Source organism: Bactrocera dorsalis, chromosome 5 (assembly GCF_023373825.1).
Source record: "Bactrocera dorsalis isolate Fly_Bdor chromosome 5, ASM2337382v1, whole genome shotgun sequence".
Taxonomy (NCBI): domain Eukaryota; kingdom Metazoa; phylum Arthropoda; class Insecta; order Diptera; family Tephritidae; genus Bactrocera; species Bactrocera dorsalis.
Window position 1 is genome coordinate 55972165 of NC_064307.1, and position 13981 is coordinate 55986145.

The 13981-nt window shown below is 37.6% G+C and overlaps 1 protein-coding gene across 2 annotated transcripts; it reads left to right on the top strand.

Moving 5' to 3' along the window:
* Nucleotides 1-11386: 11386 nt before the first annotated feature.
* On the top strand, nt 11387-12995 carry LOC125778950 (putative nuclease HARBI1). 2 transcript variants are annotated; one of them, XM_049458853.1, is made up of 4 exons: nt 11387-11721; nt 11782-12220; nt 12287-12428; nt 12483-12995. In XM_049458853.1, exons 1-4 carry the CDS (start codon nt 11597-11599, stop codon nt 12863-12865), a joined length of 1089 nt encoding a protein of 362 aa, XP_049314810.1. In that variant the 5' UTR covers nt 11387-11596; the 3' UTR covers nt 12866-12995. The 2 variants fall into 2 exon arrangements, with proteins under 2 accessions (XP_049314810.1, XP_049314809.1); XM_049458852.1 differs by having other exon boundaries at nt 12287-12995.
* Nucleotides 12996-13981: the final 986 nt, after the last annotated feature.

Genomic DNA, 13981 nt, shown 5'->3' on the forward strand with positions numbered 1-13981 from the left:
GAAAACATCTCTTCCTACCATTTGTTCGCGAATCGAGGTGGATTCGACAAAATTATGGAAAAGACTGACCAAGACCGTCACATTACATGACATCGCTAAGGAACTTAACATTCATCATCAAAAGGTTTGGAAATATTTAAAAATGGTCGCAAAGCCCGGACTGAGGCATCGAATATTTCGTTGGATTGGAAAAGAATCATCTACTATGAGCTGGTCAAGCCTGGTCGAAAGATTAAATCTACATTTTATTGTCAGTAACTGATGAGATTAAAGCAAGCACTCGAAAAACGGCCAGAACTGATCAACAACCTATGAAAATTACTTGTCGCAGTTTTTCGCCGGAGGATGGAGTCTTGTGTAGAAGTTCACGCAAGTGAGGAAAGTTCTCTGATCGTCATTCACTTGGGAGTGGCCAGAGACGATACTTTTACATATGGCTCAAACAGCTCACGACTTCCGATCTTTGACCAAGTATCCTCTGGGTAGCCTAAGAACATCCGTTTGAAGGCGAGCTAAAGTGAGAAGGCGAAACATCTCCTACATAGGGTTGTGCGCTGGGTTTGAAACCCGCCACGTAAAAAACACCACCAATGAAAACTAACAACCAGCCTCGGATAAGAGACCTCCCTTTTGATGACGACCACGGCAAACGAAATAAGGACTACGAATTGAGGGCATGCACCTGGGATGTCCGATCCCTTAATTGGGAAGGTGCAGCTGCCCAGCTGGTTGATGTCTTCGTGAAAATAAAGGCTGACATCACCGCTGTCCAAGACAAGGACGGAGGCGAGTAGGTCCTTGTAGCATCTACTTCAGTGGCCATATAAAGGATCGCAAGTTTAGTGTGGGATTCGTGGTGGAGGAGACTCCGTCGCCGAGTACTATCATTCACTCCGGAGAATGAACGTCTAGCCACAATCCGCATCAAAGCGAGGTTCTTCAACATATCGCTGATTCGCGCCCTCGCCCCGACGGAAGAGAAGGACGATGTGACCAATGATGCCTTCGATGAGGGCTTGGAGGGCACCTATGAGAGCTGGCCCCGCCAAGATGTCAAAATCGTGCTTGGCGACTTTAACGTCAGGGTGGGCAAAGAAGGTATCTTTGGCACTATGGGGGCCCGGAATGTGGTTGTCTTTGGTACTAGATTCCAGCATAAAAAAATTCACTAAGCCACCTGGCTGTCTCCATATGGAAAACCATCAACCAGATAGATCATGTTGTGATAGACGGAAGGCACGTCTCCTGTGTTTTAGATGTGCGTGCGCGTGAAAACAGGCTGCCTACCTCGCAACGTTACGTTAGATGCCGAGAGTTGAAGAAGGAGGCGAGTGAACGCATAATGCCGGGAGAAGGCAAACCCGATTGCCCAATCGATGACGATGGAGCAGACGTTCCATTGCCCGACCATGAAGAAGTTCGAGTAGCAATTATCCGCCTCAAGGACGACAAAGCGGCGGGGCCGATGGATTGCCGGCCGAGCTATTCAAACACTGCGGCGGAGAACTGATAAGGAGTATGCATCAGCTTCTTTATAAAATATGGTCGGACAAAAGCATGCCCAACAATTGGAATTTAAGTGTCCTCTGTCCAATCCACAAAAAGGGAGACCCCACAATCTGCGCCAACTACCATGGGATAAGCCTCCTCAACATCCCGTATAAGGTTCTATCGAGCGTATTGTGTGAAAGATTAAAGCCCACCGTCAACAAACTGATCGGACCTTATCAGTGTGGCTTTAGACCTGGCAAATCAACAACCGAGCAGATATTCACCATGTGCCAAATTTTAGAAAAGACCTGTGGAAAGAGAATCGACACACACCACCTATTCGTCGATTTCAATGCTGCTTTCGACAGGACGAAAAAGAGCTGCCTTTATGCCGCGATGTCTGAATTTGGTATCCCCGCAAAACTAATACGGCTGTGTAAACTGACGTTGAGCAACACCAAAAACTCCGTCAGGATCGGGAAGGACCTCTCCGAGCCGTTTGATACCAAACGAGGTTTCCAATAAAGCGACACCCTATCGTGCGACTTCTTCAATCTGCTGCTGGAGAAAATAATTCGAGCTGCAGAACTTAATCGAGCAGGTGCAATATTTTATAAGAGTGTACAGCTGCTGGCAGATGCCGATGATACTGATATCATCGGTCTCAACACCCGCACCGTTAGTTCTGCTTTGTCCAGACTGGAAAAGGAAGCAAAACAAATGGGTCTGGCAGGGAACGAGAGCAAGACGAAAGATCTTCTGTCATCAAATAAACAGTCATCGCACTCGCGACATGACGGTCATAACTTTGAAGTTGTAGATAGTTTCGTATATTTAGGAACCAGCATAAACACCACCAACAATGTCAGCCTGGAAATCCAATGCAGGATAACTCTTGCCAACAATTGCTATTTCGGTCTGAGTAGGCAATTGAAAAGTAAAGCCTTCTCTCGACGAACAAAAACCAAATTCTATAAGTCGCTCATAATTCCCGTCCTGCTATATGGTGCAGAGGCTTGGACGATGACAACAACCGATGAGTCGATGTTGTGAGTTTTCGAGAGAAAAGTTCTGCGAAAGATTTATGGTCCTTTGCGCGTGGGCCACGGCGAATATTGCATTCGATGGAACGATGACCTGTACGAGATATACGACGGCATTGACATAGTTCGGCGAACTAAAAGACAACGGCTATGCTGGCTAGGTCATGTTGTCCGGATGGATGAAAACACTCCAGCGCTGTTGTTGACTCGGCTATAATCGCGTCAGCGGTGTCTACGCCAGTAAAGAAGAAGAAGAACAGGCAACTGAGAAGTAAAGTCCTCCCTCGACGAACAAAAACCAAACTCTACAGGTTACTCATTATTCCCGTCCTGCTATATGGTGCAGAGAAATGGACAATGACATCATCTGATGAGTCGACATTTCGAGTTTTCGAGAGAAAAGTTCTGCGAAAGATTTATGGTTCTTTGGGCGTTGGCCACGGCGAATATCGCATTCAATAGAACGATGAGCTATATGCGCTGAGCGAATTATGACAAAAGCACTTCAGCTCTGAATGTATTCGACGCAGTACCCGCCGGGGGAAGCATAAAAAGAAGAAGATCTCCACTCCGTTGGAAGGACCAGGTAGAGAAGAACCTGGCTTCGCATGGAATATCGAATTGGCGCCACATAGCGAAAAGAAGAAACGACTGGCGCGCTGTTGTTAATTTGGCTATAGTCGCGTAAGCGGTGTCTACGCCAATAAAGAAGAAGGCATACTTTTCAAGAACGTTTTACAGTATTTTAATAAATATTCATGATACATATTGTCATCCATATTTGTATAATAGATAAGAAATCAATTTTCAGTTATACATAACATGCGTTGGAGAGCACAACTTTATGAAGTAGTTTTACTACACATAAATCTTCATTAAAAATATCCTCAGTACAACAAAAGATCAATTTCGGTTTCTCTAACAGTATTTGGAAACTCATATATTTATTTTTTTAATTGGAGTATATTCACATTAGGGTGGAGTCAAGGGTCAAGTTGCTTTTAAAAATAAAAATAATAATATATAAAATCTACATTGTATTTATTATAAGTTGTGTATTATAAATAACCGAACTGTATGGATATAAAATAAAATACACATTATATTATATTCAAAAGTTATTTTTTAGATACTCATATACAATGTTTGGAACGATCAACCACCGTATGAATACAGTTTTTTAATGTCATTTATAGGAATACTCTGCAGCGCCTCGGTTACGGCTGCTTGAATCGCTGGGATATCGTCATAAAATGCTCTTTCAGGTGGAATAAAATGCGTACAGTTTGGAAAAATTTGAAGGAAGAGCACCAAAATCATAGACTATGCAGACTGGACTAGCTATACTAGTGAGGGTCAAGTTCCGGGACACCATTAGTAGCGTGATTGGTAGTGCTTTAAACACCAATGGTACTCTTTACAAGGGCTTTGGAGTAATTTTGAATAACAAAGTGATGTAGAAACTCAATGTGGAGGTCATAGTGAAAGAGGACTGTGGTGCCCTTTTTACAAGTAAAAAGATTCGAGGGTCTATATGTGACCTATCACCCTGCCTTATTCATTGGTATTACTTTTTGATTTCCGATGCTTTTGGTTGGTTTGACTCAGTGTCAGAAAATCTTATACCGAAAGCCATTGGAACCTTGCAGCAAAATTCTGATGGTGGATAGTTTTCAAACTTAATGATTTTATATAGAGAAAAATAGCAATATCTTTTGTGAATCACCCTAATATATTATACAAATGTACCTAATACTCGTATAGTATCAATTTCAGCAGGCTGAAAAATTTACCTTTTATTTGGAATACTATACGTGTACAAATACAATCGGCCTTACATTCACAAAGTCATGTGAGTTTGAATAGAAATTTTAAATAAAATATATTACTCTTATTTCCAATATACCGGATAATTTCGTGCAATCCGAAAGGCTTTGCACATAAATATTTGCGGAAACATTTCGTATGCAATGACTTAAAAGCAAATAAAGCCTACTTTCACACAAACATATTGTATAGACATATGTATATAACATTTTTCCTTACGTAACTGACAGTACAACTTTGCTGTTATGCCGATTCCTTAGCTAACATAGTACCGTTCCATTGCTGAAATTTGGTTATTTGCAAATGCTGCTGAAATTAAAAGAGATAAATTCTACTACAAATGGAGATATACTCTAAACAAATGTGTAGGCATATGTGTGTGCGTGAATGTATTGAAACACAGCACGTGGCTTGACAGTGTAGTTACGTGCAAGAGCGCATTGTGCAATATACTTTGTAGATATTTATTCGAGCCTAAAACATGACATTTTCACACCGCAGCACGTAAGGTAAGGAGGAAAGGGCTGTAGAAAGCAAGAGAGAAGTTGATATGTGTGTTTATGTGTGAGAAGTAATGCACTAGCAACGAATTGATTGACGAAATGCTACTACAGCAACAACAATAACGGTTGAAAATACACTTGCAAGTAAATTTTGTATTTTTGTATAAACACACACATACTACTGCATGTATATGTATACCTTGGCAGTCACATGTATTTGTGGTGCACTTAAAATGCAAAGTGCATGCAAATACGAGAAATATAAACAAACTCTATGTATATTCGGGTAAATGCATCGAGGTAACGGAGGTAACGGCATATTTGCATTTGTCGAACTGAAACATTTAAAAGCCAGTCTTTGATTATATACTAAGTGAATTGAAATAATTCACTAGCTGAGCGCACGTGCACTCATGAGGCAACTCCTCAAGCACACCACACACACACACACATCAAAAAGTTATACGTTGATTCATCAAATTGTACATACTTATATGCTAGCGCATTGTGCAACAAAGCAAATGCTCGAGTATAAAGTAAATAAGATCATATGAAGGAATAACCGAGAATTCAATTGTTCAATGAAAGAAATAACATACTATATAAGCCAAGAATAATAGCGCAATGTAATAATATGTGAATGAAATGCTTTCGCAAACTTATTTACAATTCAATAAACTGTTCGATTGTGCAATGGGCATGAAGAGATTTTAATAATAAATGCTTACTGGATTTGGTCGGAGAAACACAGCGAGATTAAGGATATGAATATGAGATACATCTCAACTTCACATTTGCATGTTTTATAATTTAAAAGGATATAAGAAGGTTTTTTTATTTTGATGTATGTCGTTTAGTTTTTATGGCAGCGTTATGTTGAAGTAACCCGACCTGAATTATTTGTTCGGAGGTTATACCATTTTCGTCAAAACAATTTGATTGTATAGTATTATGTATTATGATGGTCCGATATCGTCGGTTTCGACAAATCCGGCAGCTTCTTTGAGGGAAAAGAATGTATGTAGAATAGTAGTATATACAGCCAGACGGGCATACAAGATATTAAAAAAAATGGAAGGAGAGGTGAAAAAGCGAAGCTCCCGAGATTGGTTATTTATTGCTTCTAGATATACGAAATAAATCTGCAGGCATTTGAAAGACTATAAAAAAATGTTGGCATGAAAAATAACTTATTGAGCTAAATATAAAAAAAAACAAGAAAAAACGTCAACTTCGGCTGCACCGAAGCTAATATGCTCTTTCTAGGTACATTTCTTTTAATAACTATGTGTTCAGTTAATATGGAAGCTATATGCTATAGTAATCCGATCTGAACAATTTTTTCGGAGATTACATTGTTGCCCTAGGAAATAGCCTGTGCCAACTTTTGTGAATATGTATTGTCAAAGGCAAAAGTTTTCCATACAAGAACTTGATTCCGATCGTTCAGTTTGTATAGCAGCTATATGTTATAGTGGTCCGATATCGGCAGTTCTGACAAATGAGCAGCTTCTTGATGAGAAAATGACGTTTGCAAAATTTCAAAACGATATGATGATGAGGGACCAGTTCGTATATATACAGACAGACGGACGGACGGACAGACAGAGAGACGGACATGGCTAAATCGAGTCAGCTCAACATATATATATATATTTTATAGGGTCTGCGCCGCTTACTTCTGGGTGTTACAAACTTCGTGACAAAATTAATATACCCTATTCAGGGTATAACTAATTAATCTCACTACTCACCAAATAATTTGCTAAATAAAAAACAGACAATGAACAGTGATTTGCTAGAACCAAGCCCATTTAATCAGCTTAAGGTCACATTTTTAACTTATCCGCAACATATATACATACATATGTATATACTTGGAACTGTTAAGTCACTGAACCAGAACCAAAAGTTATTCAAAATCAGTAATACAATCTATAACTCTAATCAACCTAAAGAATGTGTAAGACAATCTAGGACTGAGCATGAGAACATGGTTTAAACTGAACAATGCGGTAGTATAAAAAAGACTTGTATGGATATAACAATCGAACGATTGGTATCAGAAGAATTGCAAAAATAAGTTAACGCAGAAATGCCGAGGTTTGGATTGTCTCAAACCACAACCTGGCGGATCTTGAAAAAGAATTCGAGCTTCAATCCGCATAAAATTGTTATCACTCAGGAAATAAAGCCATTGGACCACCGTAAAGGTTGGACATTTGCTAATTTTGCCTTGGAACGACTTGAAAACGATAGCGATTTTTTTAAGAAAAACATCTCCGATGAGACTCACTTTAATCTGAGTGGTGCGGTGAATAAACAAAACCAAAAGAAATCTACAAATTATTTATCAGTAACGATTACATTCACCTAAAATGACAGTTTGGTGTGGTTTTTAGTCTGCTGGAATCATCGGTCCGTTCTTCTTCGAAATGATGCTGGTGACAATGGAGAGCAGTACAGATCGATGATAACCAGCTTTTTATGGCCGCAATCGGAAGAAGCTTGCAACAACCGAATTATTGCGAGAAAAGTTTGGATATTCGATTATTTCACGAAATTGTGACACAAGAAGTTATGATATAACGCCATTAGACTGCTTCTTGTGGGGTTTTTGAAGTCATTGACTCTCCTCAAGCTTAAGAAGTTAATATTGAACGTGCTATTTATGACATATTGGGTTAATTCAATTCGTTCCAAGAAAAGAAGTCGTCGAGGTCATTTGAATGATGTTATAATCAGAACTTAAATGCATCGATTGTACTTCATAACGTTCTTATTGGAAAACACCGTATTAAATCTAAATAAGCGGGTCTGGTATGGTAGTCGAAAAAGTATTTTCGTATTATGTCAATAGCTGTCGTTGCAGTCGTATATCTCCAGGGATACCAATCACATTGTGTCGTTGTACCATGCAATGTTGGAAAGGTCAGATCTAAGCTTTATTCAACCAAAAAAAGTAAATTCAGGGAAGTTGAAAAACGTTACAGTGATGTGAAAATAATAAAGAGTTCGCTATATTTTGAAATTTTTATAAAAAATTGCAACGCAAGAAAGCAATGAAATTTGTGAAGTTTACGGAGACGATGCTGTATCAGTTCGTGTAGCACAACAATGGTTCGCTCGCTTTCGTTCTAGAAATTTTGATTTACATTGAATACAAATACGAAAAAACTTTTTCGACTACCCAATTTATGGCTTCTTTAAGCCTATTTAGTAATGGCTTTATACATCATAGAAACTAATTTTGAACGCATAATAGATCACCAAATCACTCGGCGGTCTGACATAATGTATGTATGTAGTAAATAACATATAGGGGATTCACATAGTCTCATAAAGTTATAAATTATACGATCCGAAAACATAGCATTGAGAATTGTAAATGTGTAAGCTAATTTTTGTATTTAATCGAACAACAATTTTTTTTAAACCATTTTTATGATTTTACAATGCTTTATGACGGGTTGTGAGTACTCCAATATTCATTGCACAAGAACGTTATATGCTGCGCCTTTCAACAAGCTGGCTGTAACCTTTGTTAGTTTTTTCAGCTTTCAATGAGAAACTTATAAAACTAAAATTCTTAGATAAAATCATTGCGTTCCCCTAATGATAAGGAACTTCACCACATAAATATATCTAAAAGCTGTTTCTAAAGGTACAGAATTTTATGACTAAGTACCCAATAGTTCCAGGAGAGTGTCACTAATACTCCTCAATTGCTAATATGCCATTTTGTAGCTTTCGTAAGATATTTGGAAACATCTTTCGAGTTTTGTTCGTTTCATCCCCACTAGGTAGGAAAGTTCTGGGTGGGTGCTGGGCGTTCGAAAGCATCTTAGATTCTAGAATGTGCATAAATATTTACTTTGGCTTGAATACTTTAAAATCGTCGTTTAGCATTTTAATATATTGTAAAATGTTTATTGCTCATTCCATTTAAGTTCTTTTATAATAATTCTGCTCAAGTTAATAAATTTAGCCACCTCTTCTTTTGTGAGTCACAAATCGTTTAATTTGCGGCCACAGAGTGTTGCCACTAATTGCTGCCAACAACCGCAATCTTATATGGAATTCATCAGCATAGCAACAGCGGTTATGAATAAATATGTAATGTATGTATAATACTTACAAACACAGCAACAAAGCACTTATTAAATATTTAATTATTGCGTAGATACAATGTAGTTAGCAACAACACTAAGTGTATTGGAGAGTAATTACAAGAATTGACCACAAGATGGCATTCGAATTATGTGATGGATGAATATATTTGTAAATATATACTTATGTATATGAGTAGGCAAATTTACAAAGCATTTTATTAGAGAGCGTTCAGTGTAAACAATTACTCAAGCATTATTAATGTAAACATTAATACTTATGTATGTATATATTTATTATAAGTATTTAACTATATAAAGACAATACATAAAATAAGTATGTAATTTTGTTATTCCAGTATATACATGAATAACGTATTGTAACGGTATTTGCATAATTATAATTACGTACACATAAACATACATATTAAAATACTAGACCGTTTGCACTGCATCATCACCTTAGCATTACTTTGCATTTGGATTTGTCTTTGCCAAGTTAAATGCTGCTTGACCAGCAAGAGCGTGTGTGCGGGGCATTCAAGCGTTTGCCGACCAAGCAAATAATTACGTCATCATCCAATTATGCAATCGAACACGTAGACGTCATCTTCAAGTTTCAGTTGGTTGCATTAGTATGCAAATATTTACAAATAAATACTCAGACACATGTACACATACTTGGGGAAGGAGAGTGAAAAATATACCTCAGTGCAACCGTGTGGTATTCTAATTAATGGTGGGGTCATAAGTAACATTAAAGCATCTGGAAAAAAAATAAATATATTTGCTCTTGAAGATATGAATCGGAACTGATAACATGAACAATAGAACTTTGTCGTGGACTCATGAATTTAAGTAGCTATCAATATCAGTTTTCTCTGGATATTAGTACGACATAATAGGTCAAATATATAGTATAGGGTCAGCTTCGTAGGATAGGGTTTTTGTATAAGATCACAAAAACGGTCATATAAAGCCATTTCATTAAAAATTATCCGGTAAAGAGCTTGTCATGACAAAATATTACGCATACTCAAATGATCCCATAATATCTGCTGCTTGTAATAGTGCAGACGCTTGATTCTAACGATTGTAGTCCACGGCTAAGCATAATTTGTACTGTTTAATCCTTTTCTTAAGCCTTCCATTACTAAAAAAAAGTTCCTCTCGGCAGAATTCTTCATCTATCGATTTTTTTCAGCCCAGATGTACTGTAGGTATTATATTTTATGAGAGCTAGTTCCCCAATTTTAAGCAGAAGGACTTTGCGATAACGAAAGCACTGAAAGTACGGTCTTCGGTTAGTGAGCTCACGGAAAGTTTAGCCACCCAGTAGCACAACAGAAGAGATGAACGGAACCTTATTTTTACATTCTCTGGTTAAGGATATTGAACAGAGAAACTTTCATATTGAAACCCGACAGTATTTCAAGAGTTTCCCTTATAAAATTATTTAGATTATTTTCCCTTGTCTCTATAATTATTTCCTAAAATTAGTATATCATGTTTCTTTTTGCCGGATTGTTTGTTTTATTTATGTCGTAAATCTTACTGTTAAACTATTAATGAATAGAGATTTTGATAGATAAAACATTTGAATATTTATCTATTGATCAACAGTGAGTGTTGTCACTGGAAGAGTTCAAGGAGAGTATCTACATATATTACTGTTTGTAACGTCTTAATATAGATAGACAATGGAAAAAGTGATTCTAAAAACTTTTTCAGTTCCAGTTATTAGAGTTTACTCGAGCAACGGTTGATCCATTTCGAGGTTCCATGCTTAAAGAAAAGTACAGAAGCTTTGAATTTAATGGAAAATGTTTATTACCATTCGAAAGAATCTTTCTTCGCATCCATTAGTTGAGTACAATTTTCGAAGACTCGTTCAAGCATTTCGATTGGTAACTGGCGAATGACACCGTGATGTTTTGCTCGAAGACCTGAATCAAAGCGGGACTTTGCCCATAGACTTTAGACTTTACTTATCCCAACAGAAAAAAGTTTAACGGTGTTATCACATAATCTTGGTGGGCAATCGACCGGCCCAGAACGTGAAATTATCTGGTCACCGAAGTGTTCTCAGTGTTGTCTTTGACGGTTACGTTCGCACCGTCATTATTTTTGGAAAAATATGAACCGATGATTCTACCAGCCCACTGTGGCAATTTTGTTTGTTTACATACCCATTCTTCTTCCTGGATCTTCTTGGAACTTTTCAAGAGCCCATAGAATGAAGCGTTGTCCTTTGGAAAGGTCGAACGGATTCAGTTGTATTTCAAGCTGTATTTTGTACGGGTTCAATTTAAGATCTCGACGTAAATTGCGCCAAGTCGATACGTCAGTCCGAGTTGCTGCGAACAGCGCCGAATCCACGGTCATCTCAGCTACGGCTATTCGGTCAATTATTATACAATGGGCCTAATCATTGAATCCGCAACGAATTCGATTTCGATACGATACAGATTTTCGATCGAAAATTTTCATGCAATCATTCATTCCGTCGATAAACTGCTTTATCAAAAAACACAAATGTCAAACTACATTATCGACGGTAAATTTGACAAGTTTGAAAAATTAAATTGGCTGGGCTTTTGCTTCGTTTATATAAATATTTGAAATGGATACAATCATGTTACATTTAAGTGATAGCGATAATGAGGATGAAAATTGTATACAAATTCGTCGCGAGCGCAGAAATTTGCGGAATAATTCAAAAGACATATTGGAAATGGATGATTATAAGTGAGTATTTAAGCTAAAAACGACATAGATAACTTTGTTTACATGCATATACATTTACAGTTTCTTCAAAAATTTTCGCATCAACAAAGCAGCATTTATATACATTTTAGAGGAATACGAAAATGTATGTGGAAATGATAAGAGACAAGGTTCTCTTTCTCCGAAAATAAAACTTGCTGCATGTCTGCGCTTCTTTGCCACAGGCAACTATCAGCATTGTGTTGGAAAGGACTTCAACATAAATGTGGCCCAATCGACATTCTGTGGAATATTAGAGGAAGTTCTAAACAGTCTTGAGTACAGACTATGTTCACGGTGGATTTCTATTTACATGAATGAAAACGAAGAATTGGAATCAAAAACATTTTTTTTTGCCAAGTCAAAAATTCCGGGTGTGACAATGGCAGTTGATGGAACTCACATAAAGATAATGGCTCCAACGAGAGATAAACATCTTTATTATAATCGCAAAGGATTCTCAAGTTTGAACGTTATGATAGTGAGACTTTTATATTTATCTTTAAACTGAATATTTATATATATTTGCTTTTCTGAATGTATATAGGTGTGCGACCACAAAATGCAAATACGCTACGTTAATGCAAAATATCCTGGCAGTAGTCACGATTCTCATATATGGGATTTGAGTGACATAAAAACTATCAGCGCAACCAATTATCGGAGAGGAAATGCAAATTTAATATTAGGTGAGAAACCATTGATAAAAGTACGTTCACCTAATAAAAATGTACGCATTAAAGGAGACAAAGGGTATCCTCTTCAACCATGGCTCATAACTCCATTTAGAGAACCAATCACATGCCTCAGAAAAAGAAGGTTTAATACGTATCATGCTAAAGGCCGAATAGTTGTTGAGAAAACAATAGGATTATTAAAATCAGTATTTCGTTGCCTTTGCAGTGAACGAGGACTACATTACGCACCATATAAAGCAGCGCGTATTGTTAATTTCTGCTGTGCATTGCATAATATTCGTTTGCATTTTAATTCTAACGAAAATTTTAATGAGCCACACCTGGATATATCTGAAAATGAATATTCAAACAATGATGACAATGATTTAAATGATATGCCTTCCGACGAAGCAAATAGAATAAGAGAAACTTTTTTAGATATGTTTTAGTATAAGTTCATATATAACTAAATATGTTGAGTTCATTTTTATTAAAACTAAGTTAAAAAACGTAAAAATTCATTAAAATGTAAATATTTTGAATTAATAATAAAAACTTATGGATTATTTAAATGTTCAAGTTCCAGTTCTAGAATTTTTTTTTTTGGTTTCCAATTTATCAAAGGCTATTTTTTCCATGACAGCATTATGTCGCTTCATTTCTTTCAATTTATCCTTCTCATTTTCACTTAGTTTCCTAAGCCACCTGTTTGTGTCGGACTGTTCTTGGATATAGTCTTTTTGATGTTTAATGAGCGTGGCTAACAATTTAGATACATTTTCCTCCATCTTTTTTTGAATATTTATTTGTTCTGTAAGAAGACCCATTTTGTTTATTTTACTCTTTTTATGTGGGGTACAGAACACATCATGGAGGATGGAGTCATATGTAGAAGTTCACGCAAGTGAGGAAAGTTCTCTGATCGCCATTCACTTGGGAGTGGCCAGAAACGATTCTTTTACATATGACTCAAGCAGCTCACGACTTCCGGTCTTTGACCAAGTATCCTCTGGGTAGCCTAAGAACATCCGTTTGAAGGCGAGCTAACGTGAGAAGGCGAAATATCCCCTACATAGGGTTGTGCGCTGGGTTTGGGACCCGCCACGTAAAAAAACAACCCCAGCGAATAGCAACAACCAGCCTCGGATGAGAGACCCCCCTTTTGATGACGACCATGGAAAACGAAATAAGGACTACGAATTGAGGGCATGCACCTGGAATGTCCGGTCCCTTAATTGGGAAGGTGCCGCTGCCCAGCTGGTTGATGTCCTCGTGAAAATAAAGGCTGACATCACCGCCGTCCAAGAAATGCGATGGACGGGACAAGGACAAAGACGAGTAGGTCCTTGTGGCATTTACTACAGTGGCCATATAAAGGAGCGCAAGTTTGGTGTTGGATTCGTGGTGGGAGAGAGACTCCGTCGCCGAGTACTATCATTCACTCCGGTGAATGAACGTCTAGCCACAATCCGCATCAAAGCGAGGTTCTTCAACATATCGCTGATTTGCGCCCACGCCCCGACGGAAGAGAAGGACGATGTAACCAAAGATGACTTTTATGAGCG